The sequence below is a fragment of the Balaenoptera musculus genome, chromosome 12 (assembly GCF_009873245.2).
Source record: "Balaenoptera musculus isolate JJ_BM4_2016_0621 chromosome 12, mBalMus1.pri.v3, whole genome shotgun sequence".
Taxonomy (NCBI): Eukaryota; Metazoa; Chordata; class Mammalia; order Artiodactyla; family Balaenopteridae; genus Balaenoptera; species Balaenoptera musculus.
In genome coordinates this window covers 35,811,757-35,828,863 of record NC_045796.1, presented here as the reverse complement: position 1 = coordinate 35,828,863, position 17,107 = coordinate 35,811,757, and the positions used below count along the sequence as shown (strand labels likewise).

The following is a 17,107-nucleotide window of genomic DNA, read 5'->3' as shown; positions in this document are numbered from 1 at the left end:
TCCTTTTTATGAAGTGAACACTTACGGTGATGATTTCCTCCATAAGAAATTGTTGACAGATTCAGCTAAGTCTGCCCAGTTCTTTCATTACTCTGCCTGTGTGTCCCCTCTGACTATCTCTCACTGATTTAAAAAGGAAAGTTAATCCTTCTCATAAACAGACTGTAGAAAATATGACTAAATCCATCATCCCTAACTCATCATGCATGTGTTGTGCATATTAATCAGTGGACAAACTGAAGCTTAGAAAATTGGAAGCTGGATGTGATGGAACCATGAGTAAGCCTTGTGTCCTCACTGCTTCCAGCTGGGGTGACGTAATGATGCCATGCCTCATATAGAACAGTTTTATTTACTGGATCACATCATCACCGAAAGCAAAGCTTCCTTTACTAAAAAGAACATAAAGAAACTGACAAAGCAATATAATTGTGGCAAAGGCAAACTAAGTCTGATAAATAACTTGACGTCCTACTAGAAAATCTGTTTTTATGAATAGAATTGTCGTTAAACTCTTTTGCTGTTTAAGCCTTGTGGTATCACCGCTTGTCTAGCTCTGCGTGATTCTGGCATTGAACACTCTGCCTATTCATCCTTTCTTGTGACTTTATGCGTTGAGTAACTACTGTATGCCAGGAACCATGCTAGATGCAAGAAGTGAAAATGACAAGGAAGATACACAAATCTGTATGAGACTCACTTGAGAGTTCACAACTTCATGTGAGAGTTAGTTGTAAACAAATAATGGCAAAATAGACAGATGGGTACAGTGTTCTGGAAACAGAGGAGGTAAAGTGTTATTGGCTCTTGAAAAGCACGTAGAATTTTTCCAGCTAAAGAAGCTTTCCATTAAGGACGAGCATCTAAGGCACAAAAGCAGGAAAGAATGTGATGTGATCAGATAATCGTGAGACATGTGGTGTAGCTGAAGCAAAGGCAAATTAGGGTAAAAAATAACACTCTATAAAATAGACTGGAGTCAGATTCTGAAGGGCCTTCTAAGCCATGTATTCCCAACTTTGGAAATACAGGCACTGGGGAGATTAAAAAAAACAAGAGACCAACAGGAACAGCAGAGCAGCCCTCCGTGCTATAAAGGGGTAACCTGACAGCAAAGTAGAAAACATCTGGAAGCAAAAAAATGCAGTGTCCCTAGTTTTGCAGCATTACACTCTGGAGATGGTAAGAGGCTTGAGCTAAATGAGAATGAAGAGACAATAACATGTTTGAGCGATACATAAGGAGTAAGATTTTTAAAATTTTACTGAAGCAGATGGACTTGAGTGGGTTAAGTACTTCCACCAAAAGTCTTAAAAAATTAAGTGCCCCTGAGGTTTTATTTTAGTCAAATTAGGGCTCTTCGGTTTTCAAAGGTGACTTGATTTACTCAACTGTTTTGTATTTTCATAGAGACCACCACCACCATCATCGTCATCATTATTTTAGGGGTTATAATTTTATTATTTTTTCAATTTTCTAAGTAGTTATATATCATTTGTTCCTCACACCTATCCCAAGTAGTGAGAAGAATAGGAATTATCTGTTCATGTTTATAAATGAGTCAACTGAATCACAGAAAGCACTTCACTTAAGGTCACATTGCTGCTAAGTAATATAGCCAAGTCTAAAATACACATTTTCTGATACCCATTTCAGATGTTTGACATTTAATTGAATGCCACACATATTTTTAAGCACATATTTTTTTAAACGAGGTCTTGAGAGTTTAAGCAACATCCCCCAAGGATAGAAAATGACTAAATGGTTTGGCAGAGAATCAGACTCAGATCTTTCTAACTTCAAAGTCCAAGGTCATAGAAGCTATACTTTACTGCATCCCTACTCACCTGCTGGAGAATAACTGGGAAGGCTTCATGGAGAAAGTAGCCTTTGAAATGTATCTTAAAGGATGTATATAGGCAAGGAGCGATTTTCAAAACATTTAACAACTAGTACAGCAAAATATGCTAATATATTAATCCATGTATGAATCAAAAATGTTAAATATATTAACATACATAAAGAATACAACTGCTTATTATGTGTTGTGAGCAGTAGCAAAAATCATCTATTAGAGCATTCAGTGATGTCTGAAATATTTGCTGATTTTTAGAAATCATGGGTATTGTTTTCTGTTAGGACAGATTCATCCCCCACACCTAGACCTGTTCATACTCAGGGAAGGCTGCCCAGGAGACAGCCTTTTGTGCTTCACTCCTCAAGGCCTGTGCAGCTAAAAAGTACCAATAGAGTTTACAGGGCCCAAAAATGTACTTGATTAAGGGTGGCCAATGTGTAATAGAGAAGAAAGGATTCTTCTTCCCATCCCCTCAACCCCCAGCACAGCAGAGACATAAATCTGCCAATCTTACTCCTGCCATCCTTAAATATTTTTACTCCTCAGCATTTTTAATCACCTCCTGACTACTACCCTTTTTCCTAAAAGTTCCCTGGAGATAAGGGAAGGGTTTATATCAATCATTGGACATATATTCCCCTTTCTACCTTCATATGGTCTTCAGGGAGACAGGAAGATTGTGCACTTTGCTCAGAAAGCAAAAAACCAAAACATGGGATATTAAAAACTATTTATTCCTTTAAAACATTTTTTTTCTATTTCATTTGGCCTTTTTATTTCCAAGAGCATCTTATTTGATTCTTAACTACTCAATTAAACAATAAGGATTCATTTTTGTGGAGATGGTGTAAGACAGATTTCATTCCTTCAGAAACTGTTACAGTTTCTTTCATTTTCAGCTCATTTGCTTAAGTCTTTCCTAGACTTTCTCTCGTTAATTGCATTACACATGCCATTTGCTGCCCTTGCTATACCCTCTTAAATTGACAGTTTCATCATATTACCCAAGGGCCCTTCACTTTAGTGGAATTCCACCGAATGCAAAATTCAATGGATTACAACAAAAGCCACAGTCAGTCAAAACCCAAGGGGAAATCAAGCTTCTGAGACTGTGCAGTACCACTTCAAAAGCCCTAAGATTGGGCCAAGATGAGCCAGGGTCAAATTTCATTATTTTAAAAGAAGACAACATTCCCTACTCCACCAAATAAAGCATCATTTGTGCCTGCTATAGAAGATAATTTAAGGAAGAAAAAAGCTATTTTGTCATCTTTCAACTTTTCATCATCATCCAAGTCCCTTCCTCTCCTCCTCCATTTCCCCACTCTGTCCCTCTCCCTGACCACCTCTTATTCTCCAGTCTCAGAAAAATTTTCTTAGGCCACTCTTTCCCAGTTTTGGGCTGAGAGTTTGTCCACATTCCCAGCCTCAGGGAAACCTTAGAGCCTTCAAATCCCTAAAACTGTTCTAGAATTTAAGTTCCTTCTCACAATAGAAGAGAGGAGGATCCTCTGTAACCTCTCTGTTGCAACCTGGACTTCTAAGTTCTCTACCTGAAACAGCCTTAGGGATACTCTAGTTATTCATCATTGGTTTGGTCCCAAAGATGATCTTCTAGAGCATGACAAGTTAAAATTATTTCCCTGCAACCATGATGTAGCTCTCTGGAGTGGATTGTAGTCACTTGAAACCAATACTGTATGGAAGTGGCTAACTGGCAGAGGACTCCATAATAATAAATGTCATTCATTAAGACAAGTTGTTCAGAATACTGGGTAATCACAGCATGCTTGCATATGTGATAATAACACCAAAAGCATCTCTCTCTATGTCTGTCCTTCCCCATCTCTCCCTCAAATAGAATGACAAGCATTAAATCAAGAAAAAAGAGCATTATTCATCTTTTCATTTAATTTTTTCAACCAATATTTATTGAGTCACTACCGTGTACAGGCTCGTGCCAAAGAGAAAGGCAAAGCTGCCACATTCTTTGGAGCAATGGTAGCAATGCTTACCTGTGTACCAGGTATGGAGGTCTCCTATGCCTCCAGGTTCTCTGTGCACAGAATTGTGCAAATGAATCAGGAACCCACTGCTGGAAGCCCCAGCGTTATCCACCCCACCTGAAATAACCCATCCTGTGAATTGTATTTTCTTTCTAAATATTTTTATAGGGAAACAAAATTAAGGTTGAGTTTCTACAAAAATAAGTCCATCATATTTACAGTTATTACTACATTGTTCTTCCTATTTTACAAAAGGTAGAAGCATAATTCAATATCATCATGACATATTACAAAAGGGCCTGGAAATATAGATCAAAATTCAGTAGATAATATATGTAGATAATACATAAAATATACACTTAGGGACCCAATCAAAACAATGGAAGGAAATGAACTAATTAGTAGCAAAGAAAGAAGAGGGAAATTGGACTTCTCATGATAACGTCAATGTTAGGAGGGGAAGTCCACATGTAAAAGTTTGAGTATCCGAAGAATGAACATAATTCTTTAAATTCTTCTGCATTAATCAGATGCTTGTTAGAGCACCACATTCTATTTTTACCACAACATTTTGAAAGTTTGCAAAGAAAAAAAGAAAGGGTGCAACTTAATTTAAGTTAAATTTAATTTAACATATGGAAAATATGTTTTATAAGAAAAAGGTAAAAATCACATAACCTAGCAGAGTCTCTTAATTTTAAAGGTTCGGGTTTCTGAAGAACTCTTGTAATTGGCTAAATCTCCTTTCAGACTTACTGTAAATTAAATTGGAAAACAGACTTTCTGTCTTTGAATTAATATTTTTAAATCCACCAGAAAAACAGAACTTTTCCATCTGTGGTGGGAAGGGACCTATAAATAAATATGTGCATATATATTTATATATATATACACAAACATACACACACATTTGTTGCACATGTGTCTACTCTCCCAACTCCTCCCCCACCCTAACGTGCATCAATACAATGAAAAAGGAAGCACAGTGAAAAACTGTAAAATGAGATATGGTAAAATATTACTAATCTCAATTATAGGGTCGATATTTCTAGATTAGTGAACGCTCAACTGCCAAAAACTTTTAAAGAAATTAAATCATTTGTATTCCATTCAAGTATATGTAACCACTGCTGATGAAATAATTACAAGGAGCTACCTTGTTGCTTATGGAAGTGCATGTGAAAAGTATTTCTAATTAAGAACAGATATTCACAGGAACAGAGTGAGGAAAAAAAGTACTTAAAACAGCTTGTGTTATCTGCTACAGGTGAAATACACCCCTTATTATCTTATTTACATTAATGAAGAAAATCTATTTCTTGCAAATTTTAATATAGTAGAGGCTATATGGGGTACGCTATGTTTTCTAAGCTAGTTAAGAAGTCAATAGTTTGAGATAGAATCTGTAACAAAAAAAGAAAGAAAATACTAAAACTAGTATTACTGAAACTAGTATTAATAGTGAAAACATCTGCGAATGTACTGAAGTTGCATAAAAAAATTAGCTTTACATAAGTAATCAATAAGTTGCTGAAAATACTAAATTATAACTATAAAAGAGTGTGACATCTTTACTAAAAATATGGAGTAGCACACACTAGATAAAACACTTGGTAGTTGTTTTTCCCCCTGTGATGTAATTCCAGATTAGAGTTACATTTTTCCTCCATCAAGCAGTAAAAAGCTTCAAAGGAAAGAAAGAGTGGGATGTGGTAGAATGAGAATTAGACAGCACAGTCAACTAGTGCATAAAATGATAAAAGTGACTAGAATAATATCAACATTTCTTGTATAATCAATCACTGCCAATGTGTCAGCAAGTATGAGGCCATCTCCTCCTGTCAATACAACCGAGTACACAATTTGGGTAAGGGAGGAAGTACAGCACAGTCAAACATGCCTATCAACACTTCTTTTTTTTGTCTCAGAAGAACAAAATTCTGAGACAAGTTCTTGGAGCAAATGGAAATGTATCCAAATGAAAGTCAAATGATAAATGCCAAGAGAATATTCTTTCTTTGGAATTCTTTCAGTTCTTCAATTTAACCAGCTGGAATGAATTTTCAAGTAGCATTCTGTTCAGACTTTTGAAATGAAGGACTTTCCTGTTAATTGGAAAGCTATATTTCATGAAAGATGAAGACAGTTCTCTTGGCTTAATGATTCTCTTTAAAAAAAAAAAAAAAGCGTTTGGTGGATATTTACCATAAACAGATTCCAGAACCTGTATTCAAGTATGAAAGACTGAACTGTGAACCTACACACCTAACTGAAGAAAAATGGGAAAATTCAAATACCAGTGTTATTTTGACTAAGCTCTACATGAAAACGCACTGCCATTGTGTTCTCTCATGAGAGGAATATGTGAGGATGAAAAACAGTTTTAAAATATCAATTGTTTATTTTCAGAATCAAATATTGATATAACTGAGGTTTTTGGTTCTCTAAGGTAAATGTACTGGGTAAGTCAACAAATTTAGGCGTTCTTTATTGTGTTACTTTAGCATGTGTTAGTGGGGCTGAGGTAGGATGGTTGTCAACTCAGAAAGATTTAGAGCAAGAAAATGAAAATTCACCAAGAAAAATTCACCAAGAAAAACATTTTAAGACTCAGATTTTCAAAGCAGTCTACACTTCAGGCAGTACTTTCACCTTATTGTTGACTAGTGATATATTAAATAAAGTTGTTACATTTAAAATTTAAATTGAGGACTTCCCTGGTGGTCCAGTGGTTAAGACTCTGCACTTCCAGTGCAGGGAGCCCAGGTTCGATCACTGGTCAGGGAACTAAGATCCCACATGCCGCGCAGCTCGGCCAAAAGAAAAAAAAAAAATTAATTGACACAAAATTAGGAAAAATAATTTATCACAAAAATATGAAATGTTTTTTAAACATTAATTATAATGAAGTATTAAAGAAATCATTGTCCATATTTCTTAAAGGAATCACTCAAAAGATGGTCTGACAATTGTGTATTCTGCTTTTAAAATAATTTTGTAGGAAGTCCTATCCATAATAAACTATCTTACATACTTTAAGTCTGGCAATATGCATATGATAGGAATTTTCAAAGAGGCTGTTCCTAGAAAAAAACTGGGTGGTTTTTTTTATATTTAAATTGCTGCAATAGATTTTTTAAAGGATGATATGAAAAAAATTTTGACGTAAACATTCCATAGACTCATACATATTCTCTACCTTGATATATAAGATGGTAGCCTATAGCAGCAGTCAACATGAGTTGAGGGTGGGCAGTGAGGAGGGAGACAAGGTAGAGAATGAGTGTTACAACAAAGATAAACACATCAATTAATTTCCGAGATACTCATTAATACTTCGAGAAGACTGGTCTCTACTGAAAATTTTGGGAGGACACTCGACAATGCTACTAGGCAGGTTTCAACGGTTTTTGAAATAGCGGTGCCAGCCATATCACTGTCTAAATTTCTGAAGATAAGCAATATACACATATCCTCATAAATTCATAAACAGTATGTGAAACAATAAAAATATCATATGTAAAGTCATTCGTTGTAAAGAGAGCAGTAATAGTCATTTCACAAGCTAGTCATGAATTTCATGGCAAAAGTAATGAACAAAATTTGACTGATTTAATAGGTGAAATTTACCAACACATTCTTTGACAGCAAATGAAAATCAGAATAAGTTTACTTGCTTATCCAATAGATGAAATTGTATAAGACCCAAGATCTACTTCAAAACACACTATGCAAACATGCTTAGATCAGGAAATTTTCAACATGTAAATTGTATGTGATTTAGTTTCCAAGAATTTTGTAATCTAACCTAATATGCTGGGTAGAATTTCAAAGTCAAGTTAAGAAATTTTGCACTGAAAAAAAAAACAACACTGAACTTACTAATTTCAAATGAACTTTCAAATAAAAGGTAGTTGATTCAAAAGAAATTAGCCCACATAAAAGAATACTAAGCTTAAAATAGTTATGTAATGTAAATTGTAATGCACTGTTACATTTTTTTAATATTATAAAATAAAATACAGGATACCCTTTACTTTTATAATGAGTAAATTGTAAATATTGCAAACAGTAAAACATTTTGGGTTTCTTTTTTCTCCTTGCACTTTTAACTGTTCCTTTAATACTGACGACTTAACATCAAGAAGGCATCATGGTATGCAGTAGCCAGTATCTTTCACAGTTCCCTTGGCACTCTAGGTAATGTCCCTTTTGAGTGCAGGAAGTCCAGGTAGCATTCTGGGCAGCAGAAGCATGAAGACGGACTGGAGTTACGTTTGGGGGAAAGGCGCATGGAAAGTTCTATTAGGACGTGGAGCCAGAATTCAAAATTTCAGACCCTGAATCTTCAGTGAGTAATGAAACTATTTAAGCAACACAGGGGGAAAAAATCTGTAAAGGCCTATTGGCAACAATCAATTCATAAGGAAAGTATTTGATTTGGCAAAAGCAAGTTCATTATGCTGAAGCATATTAGGGAAATACAGATTCTGAAAAGTTGTTATTATTGGTGTTTATGATATCTGCCATAAAATGAAATTATTTATAAAGAGACTGCCTTCAAGCCTCAGTGGGATTGTGAAATTTAAATTCATACAGTTTTTCTTTCTCTTTTCCTGATATTAAATGTAATAAAATATAAAAATCTCTGATAATTTTATTAGAATTTCAAAAATGTAATAATGGTAGTTTTAAAAGTCAAATAAAGTTTCTAAGTTAGATATGAATGATAAGATATATATATGTATACAATATCCTACCTCTACATGATTGGGAGACGAGTGGAAATAATGAAAACTGAACAGACTTGTAGCAATAAAACAGAAGAGGGTAGAGCATGAGGTAACTGGATGGTGAAGACACAAAACATCTACTGCAAAGTGCTCTTAGGTTCTGAGAAGCAGCTGGCAGCTCAGGAAACTGAAGTTTCAAGAGGTCAAGTAAGTATGTTCTAATTTTTACAAAACCTCTATGTTTTCCCATGTTAGTCCACACCCGCACACTGTCTTTTCTTTTTTGTTTTTTTGTATTCAGTAGTTTAAGCGTGAAATAAAACAAGAATACAAGGATGTCGTGTCACATTGTGCTCTACTGAGACACAATTGTGGAGGCAGAGAAGCACGGTGGTTAAGAGCCCTCGTTTTCCTCATCTTCCCATGGAGGTTATAATAGAGCTTACAGACACAGTGCTTGCTCTTAGAAGTTTGCCTGGCACATGGAAGTGTTCATTAATTTTTAGTTATCTGTCATTGCTCTTACTATTTTTAAAAACAGACAGCCCAAGTCATCTTCTCCTTGATTATTGCAACAGGATTAACTAATTGGGAGTTTAAGGAGAAAAGAGAGGAGAAACATAAATAATCCAGCCTAAGAAAAAGTTAGAAGGGTGAGGAAGATTTCCCTGAAGGGGTGATACGTGAGTACTTAAGTCTGAGTTAGAGCAAGGGGTACTAGAGAATGCATTCTAGGGAAGTGAATCAAACACATGGGATCTGTAAACGCTGTGGGCTGTGGCAGGTGAAGTGCGGAGGTGACTAGGAAGAGAAGGATGAGGGCTTCAAGGTTGCTGACTACATAAGCAGGGGCCAGGTCACAGGACAAGCACCCTGGGCGCCATGGCAAGAAGTTTGGGTTGATCTTCTTTCACGTCCAAAAATTTACACTCCGTGCCTTTCACTCAGGACAGACTTGTTTCAGAATCCCCAAAAGAATGACGCAAATAGATTAACGTCTCTTACATTAACCATTTTCAATTGGTGGCAAAATGTTACTTCAATCTTAATATCTTTGCAAAAATGGGCTCAAGGTAACTTCCCAAATTACAGCACTTAGCAGAGCATGTAATGATACATCAGATTATTTTTCTGCGAATAGTTACTCAGAAGCATCTTGGAAGTTAAATGGAAATACAATTGAACTAATTCATGTATTAAACTACGGTTGACCCTTAAACAACTTCAGAGGGTTAATCCAAGTATAATTTATTGTCGCCCTCCATATCCATGGTTCCTCTGCATCTGCGGATTTAACCAACCAGAAGCTATAGTACTGTAATATTACTGTTGAAAAATATCCATGTAGAAGTGGATCTTCACAGTTCAAACCTGTGTTGTTTAAGGATCAACTGTACAGAGTAGATAAATCAGGTAGCTTAAATCTCCATTTGGAGAAATTGTCTGCCTATTTTTTTTTTAATCTACCATTCTTTCATATTTTCACTGTATTTGAAATAAATTCCTGAGTTAAAATAATAGCAAAGAAATAAGTGTTTCTATTTTATGAAAACAAAAACAAAACAAAACAAAACAAAAGGTTTTAATGAATTTCTCAAGTCAGTTCTATTTGGTAATAATATAGCTGAGAAGGAATTTGGCCTTGCTGACTTTCAGCTCTGTTCTTCACCACTGGGTCAAGCTGTCCTGTCCTGTGCCCACAGTTCAAAGACCCTTAAATTATGTATTTACACAATAAATCATATTTGCTGAAGAAGTTATACTGTAGCAATTTCCCCTCCTTTGGGAAATTTCTTCAGTGATCTCTTAACAAAAAGGAAAAAAAGTTGGAATTTTCATCCTCTATACATAAATTTCAGGTCCAACTCTAGATCCCAAAATCATCAGATTAACCCCATTTTCACACCACTTATGTTCTTTTGAAGGTATAAAGCCTTGGCTTTCCAGTTGAATTTCCTTCCACACCCAATAAAGAGAAAATACCTAGCAATAACTTTTGTACTTTTGATGGGATATTTATTTAATTGGTTTGAATCATAGATTCAGTGATATTTAGTCCTCAAAGTGTAGGATACATTCTCAGCTTTTTGAAAGTCTTGGAAGTGGAGCTACTTAAGCTCAATAGCTCCCCTTAGTGGTATCTTGCAAGATATTCACCAAGAAGCAGCTTTTATAAAGACTTGGACACAGATATTTCTAAACATCTGGAAAACTGTGAACTGATATTCATAATTTGAATAATTCTCAATAAATAAATTATATTTGTGATTCTAAGGAGAACAACTCTTTTATTTATAACCGTATTATATTTAAAAGGGTGATTGAGCATTTTCTGTGGTTTTTATTTTTACTTGGAACTTAAAATATGTTATATGTAATTTAGGAGATATAATTCAGGATCATTTCCTTCTCTCTTTGTTCTTTTTAATATGTTTATTCTTTTCAGTTCATATTTCCTTGATATATTTTAAAAAGACTATCTGCAACTAATTTTTGTTTTGTATCTAGGTGTCTATTCCAAATGTACCTAATCAGAAAACTTGACTTAAAAATTAGTAGCTACAGTAAGTCAAAAACATATTTGATATCCATGGGGAAAAATATAAGAAAAGAAATGATAAGCCATGTGATATGAAATAAACTTTTTGAGAGTATATGTTTAAGGAAATTGGATCTTCTGTTGATCTACAGCTATGGTTCTTAAATGAAGCTGTGCATAAGAATAAACTGGGGGTGAACATGTTTTTAACTGTAGGTTCCTGGGCCCATCATGAAAACTACTGAATCGTAATCTCCAGGAGTGGCACTAGGAATCTGTATTTTTCAGAGTCATCTGCGCTTGGAAACCTTGTCTGCAGAAGGCCCTAGGAGGTGTTTACATAAATGGCTATATACTATTGTATTAATAGAAAATAACTTCAGAATCTCAAAAATGTCAATCACCTACTCAATTATGTGACACTGACTTGCAACAAAATCTTAAATAATATGCGGCTATATGGTCTTCACATAGACTTTAGCTACTCTTTTAAAAGTTAAGGCTCAAAAATAAAAACCAGTCATCACCAGTACTCACTTCATGGGTTCTTATTACTTATAGAAGTATTTCTGAAATAGAAAATAAGGTCACATGTTAAACTGGTCACAGAAACACCCAAACTCTGCTTTGCTCTCAGATTCTGATACTTGCCCTTCTCCAGTTTTCAGTACCACTGGTCCTCAGGACAAACTCCCCAAATGGCAATCAAGTCCTGTCTATTGTTCCAGCTTCTCTGGGTAATATACTATATATAAACTCTGATCAAACCAAGGAAGTCTACTTCAGTTCCCCAGATTCACCATGTCCTTGCATGCCTTCATGCCATTGACATATTGTTCTCTGCCTACCGTGCCCTTTTTCCCTCTTCAGCCTGGCAAACTCTCACTAATTCTTTAAAGCTCAGCTCAAACATCACCCCATCTGGGGAGTCTTTTTTGATCTCCATTGGCAGAGTTCAACGCTTTTCTTGCTCTGCAACCAGTAGATCTTGTGCATGCTTCTATTTTTGCATTACTGTGTGACTATATTTATTGTGTCTGTCTCTATATCTCACTTGTATCCCCAGGTTTTAGCCCACTCTTCGGCATGGGATAGAGGTTTAATTTGTGTTTGTGTAATGAGTTAATAACATTCGCTTTCATTTCTCCCATGGTTAATGTGTGCCATGCACTATGCTAAGTGCTTTACAAGCATCTCACACAATCCTTAAAAAGTTTAGCAAGTAGTAATGATTATCCACATATTAAATATCAGACAATTAATCCCGAGAGATATCAACAACTTGCCAAAAGTCACACAAATAGCTGGTGGCAGACCTAGAATTTGAACACCATGTTTTTTTGACTCTAAAGACAGTGTTCTTTTTTTTTTTTAATTTTATTTTATTTTTTCTTATACAGCAGGTTCTTATTAGTTATCTATTTTATACATATTAGTGTATATATGTCAATCCCAATCTCCCAATTCATCCCACCACCACCACCCCTGCCCCCCGCTTTCCCCCCTTGGTGTCCATACATTTGTTCTCTACATCTTAAGACAGTGTTCTTAAACATTACATTTCTATGCAAAGGCTCAGATTGTACTTGATTGCTAATAGCAATTTCTTTTTGATGGTTTCTATGCAAAGTCCGCCCATGAGGGTGGAACATCGAGGGAAGATGAACATTCTTTTAATCATTGGAACACTCTACAACACAATTCTGGTGCGCGTGTGTGCGTGCACACACATAATCAATGAATGACAAAACACAAACATATATATGTAAGATTGTGATAACTGGAATGCTTAGTTTGCATAATTACCCAAAAAAGTATAAAAATAACTATTGACCACATTAATGAAAAGTCACCAGAATAGAAAAAGAAATCCTCTCTAATGAAAACCTTACCAAATTTCCCAAATTGCATGTGATTTTTTAATGGACTAGAGCCACTCTTCTGCATTTCTATTTCTTGGACAAGAGGAAAATATATTACTTACGCAAAAGGGTAGTTAGCATTTCCAACCACTAACACATGGCCTGTAAAAAGTAATAATCCCATTTTTCTATTGTGCAATAGCCCTCTGTTGGGCAACAACAATGTACAATGTGCTAGTTTCCTGTTACTTTAGTAGAACCTCCCCTTTCACTCACCGCCCAGACTAAATAGTTATTCCTTGGATAATAAAACTATGATACTGGGTTTCAAGCTACTTCCAAGAATGTTTCTGCCCATATTAAGAAATAATCATATCAGTTTGCTAATAAGCAGAAATGCACTATAAGTTTGAGTACGTTGTCACATGTAGCTAGAAAATATATAAATCAATCTCTGACCAAGAAAGAAGCAATATATTTTTTACATATCCAAAACTTTATGGTTGGGATCACAGCTGTAAGATGTTGGACCATCATCAAGAGAACAATGTTAAACACTGAACTTTTGGATGATTTCCATAAAAATAACATTTTGTTTGGGGTCAGTAGTTTTTATGGAACTTTGGAATGATTTTCACTGACAATATTTTTAGAGCTGAACTTGAACACCTCCAAAATGCTCTTCAGAATGGAAATATTATGTAATCTAACCTTTGCAGCCATGTCCTTCAGAAAATCAAGCATATACCATAAAAATCAGCATTGCTCTCTTTCAGTTCATGCAGATTTGTGAAAATTAAATTATGGTACATATTCAAGAAAGTAAATTAACTCTTCAGTTTTCTCTATTTAGTTACTAAGTTTATGTCAGCTCTTCAAATGTGTAAAGCCAGCATAAAAAAAAAAAAAAACCCTGAATTTCTTCTTTAGAAATCTTATCAATCCAGCAATATTCTTTTAAGTGAGAAGAAAAATGGAATTGGTGAATCAATATACAACTAGTCAACCCTAGACATACAGTCAACTCTATTATTTTTTGCTCATCTCTACATATCCAAAATAATTTGACTGATATTTATCTTACGTGGTCTGAGTTCTCATTTTTGTTAACTGTCCTTTTAGAGTCCAAAATTTGGAGGTGTGTTATGTTGAGCCCAACAAGGCAAGTTTTCATAAAGTAACTGGAAGGTTTTGTAAATACAGTCTCAGGCAAAGCTAGCTGTGGCATAAAATCCAAGGAGACTGTGTTGGCCGAGTTTACGAATGCAGTATTAATATTGGTTCCTAGAATTCCATAACCAGAGCTCAAGAAAAGGAAAGCCAAACCACTGAATTCAATATTTGCAGCCTATTTCAGGACGTGAAAATATTTTGGTTCTGTCATGCAAGTAATTTCTCCAAAATACTTTTGTCCAAAGTGACTTTTTGTAGACCAAAACTAATTTCAGATTTTACATGGCTCAGTGTGTAGGGATACACCCAATCAGAATTTCTCCCACACCAAGGAGTAGTTTGTTCCTAGTTTTCATTTACTATATTGATTTGAATCAGTAATTTTTCACTGGGATATGTGTATGAATGGAGGTTACTAAAACCATGCCCTTGAAATTATTTTACACTGTAGGTTGTATATGCAAAATGTTAACATGATAATAAAATATCTAGTTAATTCACTAATTTGAAATTTAAAAAAACGATTCATCTAATTTGGTGCCAGACTCATGCATTTGGATCAAATTACTCTCTCCTAAAACTGTTAACAGTTGCCCAAGGCCAATAGAATAAAATCCATTTCTTCACCCTGGCTCCAATCTTTCTTGCAATATGCTTTCCTGCATCAAAACCTTTAAAGTCGTGTTGATTCCACTTTTTAAAATGCCTCAGAGTGTGAATCTGAATAAATCTGTGCTTCAAACCCAGTTCAAGGTCAAGGTCCTCCATGGAATCCAGTATATTCCAATAAATATCTACTCATTTGGTTGATAGAGACACAAAGTCCCTGCCCTCGTAGCTAATACCATAGGGTTATCGATAAGTTATAGACACAGCTACCCCTGCATGTAGAGAATTTGTGATGGAAATTACTTTCAACATATAAATACTTGCATTAAAATATAATTATCCTGGTATTCCTCATGAACCTTTATTTGCATATTTGTTATGCAAATTAATTCTCTTCTAGTAGATGGCATACAGATATATCAGCATATTGCAAGTATGTAACTGCTACTTGGACAATTTTGAAAACAAAATAGTGCCTTATGTAGGAGCCAGATAACGTATAGACATTAATAAATTTTTTAGATGGCAAGAAATCTATTCAAAAATTTCTATTATATATCCATAAATAGCTATCATGTAAAATAATATTCATATCAAACTTACAGCAATAGAACCCTCTGGAATTCAGAACTATCATATATTAATTGCTTCATTATATGTTGTATGTGTTTCATGTTTACATTGCTTGAAATATAGCACAGCCTTAATAAAGACTAGTTGAATGAATGATTTAAATAGTAGATATTTGGTATCTGTGGGCATGGTATGCAACCTAAGAGAAATTCAACTAGTTTTTAAAAACTTATAATAACCAAATAGAACATGATTGAATTTTTTTTTTAAAGGTGTATGCTTTCATTTCAGGAAAAAAAGGAAGGGAGAGAAAAAGAAAAAAACTTAATAAAGAAGAAAGTAAGGATGCAATACCTGATAACAAAGGTCTGGAGCCCAGCAGAGAAACTCCAGAGCAACGAGAAAACAAAGACAAACAGCAGCAGAAGAAGCGAAAGGTCCAAGATAAACAACAGAAATCGGTATCAGTCAGCACTGTACACTAGAGAGTCCCATGAGATTGTTGTAAACTCGTGATGCTGCTATCTCCACCAGATGCCCAGGACAGGTGCTCTAGCCATTAGGACCACAAATGGACAACGTGTCAGTTACTGCTCAGTCTAAACAACATTCCAGATAGTTGCTATATTCTTCAGACAAGCATAGTTAACAACAAAGAGCTGAAAGTTCAAAGAAGGGATGTTTTGAATGGTTATCTTACGTGCTTCTGTGCATTTTTAAGAGACAAGAAATTTTGTACATAATCATCAATAGGCTATAAGATGTAACAACATAATGATGACATCTGGAGAAGCAACATCTTTTCCCTATAAAAGTATTTTTTCGAGCTATTGTTTAAAGAAGCAAACGATAGTTCTGCAAATTCAAAGATGTGGTATCCCTTCAAAAGAAACAGGAGATCAGAGGAGAGAAACATCTTTCAAAGGACAGTGTTGTTTTGTGCAGGAAATCTAGAGAGTGCTCAGATATTAGGGCCTGGCATTTGGAATCATAGAAATTATCACCACAGAAACAACTGTTTTAAGCTTGATTCTCTTGCCCTCATTTGTCCTTCTGCAAGAAGCATGAGAGTGCACATATTTACAGAATTAAATATACTGTATGGGATTGGCAAAATGTGGAAGAAACCATAGAGTTGGAGATGACTTTTGGGCTTTCCAAAACCGTGAAGGGTTGTGATTACCTGGAACAGGTCTCCAGTCTATGTCAGCATTGTGTGGTTCAGCCTCTGCTACCCCTTGGGTTATGTAAGTCTGTAAACATGTACCTGTAAGTTACTTCCAAAAACAAATCATACTTATTAGAAGAAAATTCTGATTTCATAGAAAACGAAAACTAGAGCAAGGAAAATATAACATGTTTGCAAAGTCATGTGTTTTCTTTCTCTCTCAACGGAGGGGGGGTGGGGGTGGGGAACAATCTTATTACCTGCTTAATGGTCCACCTGGAACTAAAAGGGATACTACTTCCTAACAAAGTGTATCTAATGGGGGGAAAGCCACCACAATAAATATATTTGTTGATAGTTTTTAAAGCTTTGTTCATTTTGTTTTATTAGAAAATTGGTACTCTTAGAGACTCCTGAATTAGGGAGAAGGATTCTGTATCCTATGTAATTCAGAACATATTACATTTCTCAGTGTTTGCTTTTGGAATCCACTTTTATCTGAGCCATTGGAGATTTACTTACAAGGTATTGGAAGATATTTATTCAATTTTTTTCTTATTTTGATCAAAAAATTGTAGTTATAGGT

General features: G+C 35.1%; 1 protein-coding gene across 1 annotated transcript in view; it reads left to right on the top strand.

The window, feature by feature from the left end:
• RSPO3 (R-spondin 3) overlaps window positions 1–16,881 on the top strand; it is a 75,666-nt gene extending 58,785 nt beyond the window's left edge. Inside the window, exon 5 of the mRNA XM_036872068.1 lies at window positions 15,645–16,881. Coding sequence (XP_036727963.1) covers window positions 15,645–15,838 — 194 coding nt within the window. The 3' untranslated portion in view covers window positions 15,839–16,881. The remainder of the gene's footprint in view (window positions 1–15,644) is intronic.
• Window positions 16,882–17,107: the final 226 nt, after the last annotated feature.